Source organism: Ipomoea triloba, chromosome 12 (genome assembly GCF_003576645.1).
Source record: "Ipomoea triloba cultivar NCNSP0323 chromosome 12, ASM357664v1".
NCBI lineage: Eukaryota > Viridiplantae > Streptophyta > Magnoliopsida > Solanales > Convolvulaceae > Ipomoea > Ipomoea triloba.
In genome coordinates, this window is record NC_044927.1 from 12,716,387 (window position 1) to 12,720,998 (window position 4,612).

At 37.0% G+C, this 4,612-nt stretch overlaps 1 protein-coding gene across 1 annotated transcript; it reads right to left on the reverse strand.

The window, feature by feature from the left end:
* Positions 1-471: 471 nt before the first annotated feature.
* On the reverse strand, positions 472-3,444 carry LOC115998168 (probable arabinosyltransferase ARAD1). The gene is made up of 2 exons (XM_031237659.1): positions 1,936-3,444; positions 472-1,198 (listed from the first exon to the last, which is right to left on the reverse strand). Exons 1-2 carry the CDS (start codon positions 2,827-2,829, stop codon positions 683-685), a joined length of 1,410 nt encoding a protein of 469 aa, XP_031093519.1. The 5' UTR covers positions 2,830-3,444; the 3' UTR covers positions 472-682.
* Between the last annotated feature and the right edge of the window lie 1,168 nt (positions 3,445-4,612).

Below are 4,612 nucleotides of genomic sequence, written 5' to 3' on the forward strand. Positions count from 1 at the left end.
TCCCCCCCCCCCCCCCCACCCCCCTCGGGTCCAGGCGTCCAGCCATGTTGTCGAACATTCTAATAATTCAGTAATTAGTAATATTAGGTTTATGGGGGTAGACATAAAGAATAAGAAGGAAAGTCATACACATTGTTTGGTTGATAAGTTTTTTAAAACAATGTATAAGATTTGATTACCCTTATAATTAAAAAAAAAAAAAAAACTCATTACCTAATTTAAATCATGTATCACTCCATTAATTCAACATTATCCTTCCTCCAATTGTGCTTTTAGATTTTTATTTCAATTTTTTGTTGGTGCTCTGGATATCATCATCTTAGGATTAATTGTCTTGATTTTTTATTTTTAAATTTTAAAAACTTTTATTCTAATTATAGGGCAATACATAACAAAACAACAATATTGATATTCATTTCAATTCTAACCTATTACCAAACATGCAAAATATTTTCACAAAATCCATTCCAATTACCAAATATTTTCCATTATGATTGCAATCCCAATGTTCGAAAAAAACACAACCTAAGTTAGTTCGCCCCAAAAAAAGAAGTTATCTTATTCACTGCTATTTGATTGTGTGACTTGTGTGAATTATATATTTTGCACAATAGGTACACTATGCCAACAACGTTCCAAGTAATAAATAATATAATACATGAAGAATACCAAGATGAGCTGATCATTGTGATCTGGCATTAGTTGGAGAAAATCTCCAGTTTCTGTGTATCTTCATTTTTGCAGCAGGGAGCTTCCTGGCAATGGCTTCCCAGATCATTTGGACAGCACCCTTCTCTTCTGAAGGAAACTGATACTCAAACAGTTTTTCAACCTCTTTCAGCTTAATCCACATCCTACTCCACTCTTCTTTTCCGATGCTTCTGATGAAGTTTATGAGGAATTTGCCCTTGAGGGCGTCTGCTGTGCGAACAAAAATGCAGAACTCTGAGTAGTCGAGTATGTCTTCGTATGGAAGCTCTATCTCGTCGCTGATGATCACGGGGACGCAATGGCTCGCGATGGCATCAAAGAGGCGGTTTGATGAGGGAGTGTCCCCCGCGATGTTGAGGCAGAACTTGGAGGCCTGCATCCCTAGCGCGGCTTGGTTTATGCCATCATTTTGAATGCTTCCAAATGAGAAGTGTACATCTTTCTCGTCTTTTAGAAGGTAGAATAACTCTTGCCGCACATATCCACCCTGAAAGAAGGCAATTCTTCAATAACCATAAGAAAATGGGAAGAAAGGTTTCAAGAATCTTATTGTTGGGGTTGTGTATTTTGCCACGTTTTAGGTGATTTTTCCTTCAAAACTCATCCATTCCACTCTTGCTATTCAGATTGGCTAATGAACGCCAATTTCAGTGTCATAACTCTATTTCTTGAAACCAAAGATTTCACTACTAGTGGAAAATAAAAAAGACAATGAATCTATCCAACAAATCCAGGTTCTAGCTAGAAGATAATTTTCTTTGATTTTGACAACAATGTAGCACAAGTTTTCCTTAATTTTCTCAAGCCGGGCACACTTAATCTGTTGTTGTAGGTTTTCTTCGGAAACACTCTTTGCTCAAGCAAGAAATAATTTACTTCATTCATCCTTTTCTAGGCTGAAAATATATATATCCTTGACTCGAGCCCTTTATAAGGTTCCAATCCATTCCCTCATATCTAATGTGATCATCTTTGAATTTAAAATAAAAACTCTAGTCCTAAGCCATTATTAATGGCTACAAAAGAGACAAAGCCATTATGACACCAAGCCACTGCTATCATCATAGTCACAATACCAAAATTTTGGAAAACATGGAATATAAGCATGTCAGCCTAAGAGTTACTATATTGTATCCAAACAATGAATATCAAATATGTCAACTTTTTTAAGTAGAGTAGCATATCAAATCGGAGATAACGAACAAAAGGGTACTGATAACTCACATCTTTTCTGTATATAGCTCCTTGGAAATACAGCAAAGTTGGGCGGCTATCAAAGTCAGACGAGTCATTGATATAGTTCCTCACAACGTGCTTGTAAGGCGCAACAATGTCTTTCTCGACGTTTGCTATATTGGGAGGATACCTTCCAAAATCAGAAAGAATGAACATTGCAGGCCAAAGCTTCGTTCGCGCATCTAATAAGCTATTAGGATGATGGGCGAGAATGACATGATCTTTCCCCCCAGATCTCTTCCATTCCTCTTGAGCTGTTAAGAAAGTGACCAATTTTTGTTGCAGTAAAGCATTTGTGCTCATTTTCTGGTGTGGCTGCAGCCTAGAAAACCGGTTATAGCACACCGACGAAAAGAATGGAACAAAAACTACATCAGCATCGCTCGAATTCAGCACTCGAACGGCGCTTCTTTGGCCACTCAAATCAGCAAATTCAGAATACAAAAGATCCAATGTCAACCAATACTCTATGCTGTGCTGCAAATTCAACCCTCCTGGATATGGTGGGACCTCAGTTCTAATATCTGGCCATACACTCTTCTTCTGCCCCTCAACAGGCTTGTTCCAACCCAGCAGCCCAAAGTGAAATTCTGGGGGCAAATCATACATAAACACCTTTAATTGCTGCTTACAACTAGATTCTACTCCTATCCCAGTATCCAAACCATTCCTTACCAAGGTTTGATCATCATGTACTACAGCCAGAGGGTTAAAGTTGGGTGATATACTAAGGTCAATAGAAGAGAGGGGCTGATTAGAGGATTGCAACATTGAAAACCAAGACAAGAAGCAGAAGATGGAAGTAAGTGTGAACAAACAAGACAAGGAGGACTTTTTACAAAAGATTCCCACTCCCACTGACTGCCCATTTCTCTCTTCCATCTTCCAATATGCACAAATGAAGTATTACCTAATACCACCACTCAATCTCTTCTATCCCCCCCTTGGCTAATTCAAAAAGGGGAATGAATGAATGGATAGATAGATCAGAGCATCTATCAGCTAACACTCAAGGGCATTTCTCATAAAAATCACACCTTTCATTCATGCATTCCTCAACCAGTAAAATTCAGTTGGAAGAACAGGAAAGCAGAAGGGTCAATAAAAATGGGATTTTTTTTGGTTTATTGAGTTGAAACAGGGAGGGGCCGCACAGTGCCATCAAAAAAAATCAAGAAAAGAAAAGTGTAACACCCAGATCAGGAAATGTTGGAAATATTTGATTCTAATGATGGCCACCCAAAATGTATGCAGTGAATAGATACAGAAAAACCGACACCGGAAAAACAGAGAGAGAAGAGAAGAGACGGAGAGTGGTTACACCAAATTTTTAAAGAGTGTCCCTCCCTCTTCTCTGTCTCTGTCTCTGTCGAAGTTTCCACTTTTCTGTATTCTTCCGCAGAAGAAAGAGAAAAAGAAATTGGAGGATGAAAAACAGAAAAAGGGAACTCTCCGTCTCCCAGAGAGCGAAAGATTAGACGGTATCGAAGAAGCTGATTGATTGCACGTCGCTGTGACCTCAAAATCTCAACACCATTTATCGCCATTATTAATTTCTTTTTTTTTTTTCTTTCTCAAACTTACGCTAAATTAAGTCATTATTAATTGTTGGAAAAAGTGTCAAATAAACCACTAAACTTATCGCTTTTGTGCAATTGGGCCATTAAACTTAAAAAGTGTGCAATTCAACCATCAAACAAGCAAAATTTGTGCAATTGGACCATTTTTACAAACAAAATTTAATTCAATTTGAGTTAAAAACATTTCAATATTGACTCCCAACTAGTATGGTAGAAGAAAATGTCACTCTTAATACATATATGTTATTAATATAATTGGATTTTACTAGAAAATTTTTGTAAAAATGGTCCAATTGCACAAATTTTGCTTGTTTGATGGTTGAATTGCACACTTTTTAAGTTCAATGGCCCAATTGCACAAAAGCGATAAGTTCAGTGGCCTATTTGACACTTTTTCCTTAATTGTTAAAGGTATTGTGTCGAATGGTATAGTTGTGGTTTCTCAAATGAGAGGTCTCAGATTTGAATTTCAGTGAAAATGTGTATCAAAATTAACTATATTATAACAGAGTAAATAGTACTCAAATAAAAAATGTTGAAAGTATTTTTCCGACTAATTTTAAATTCACAGTTTCACACGACCCTGCTCTTAAAATCACTATAAATCGCGAGTCACACAATAAGTTCACTGCTCTTAAAATCACTATAAATCGCGAGTCACACAATAAGTTCACTGATCATTTAATCAGATCTTAGTCTTTACGTGCGCATAAATAATTCAACCCAAATCATCAAACACCCTTGAATCTTTTAAGTGGAATTCGAACCCCACGATACATTTTCCCCTTAATTTGTGTTGGAAGTATTCCTCTCAAATTCTTGTTTGCTATTTTAGGAGACAACGTAGCGTACGATGAATTCGACAATTTCTCAATGATGTTTTACGGCACGTCGGCACCATACCTCATACGGAGTACTACATTTTCAATTATTTGTAAATTTTAGCAATTTTTTTTTCAATTTATCCACCTTTTTTTATTGGGTCACACTTGTGTGAGACCGTCTCACGGATCCTTATTCGTGAGACGGGTCAGACCGGGTCAAAACATCATGCAAATGTCATACTTATATGTGCAAATCTCACA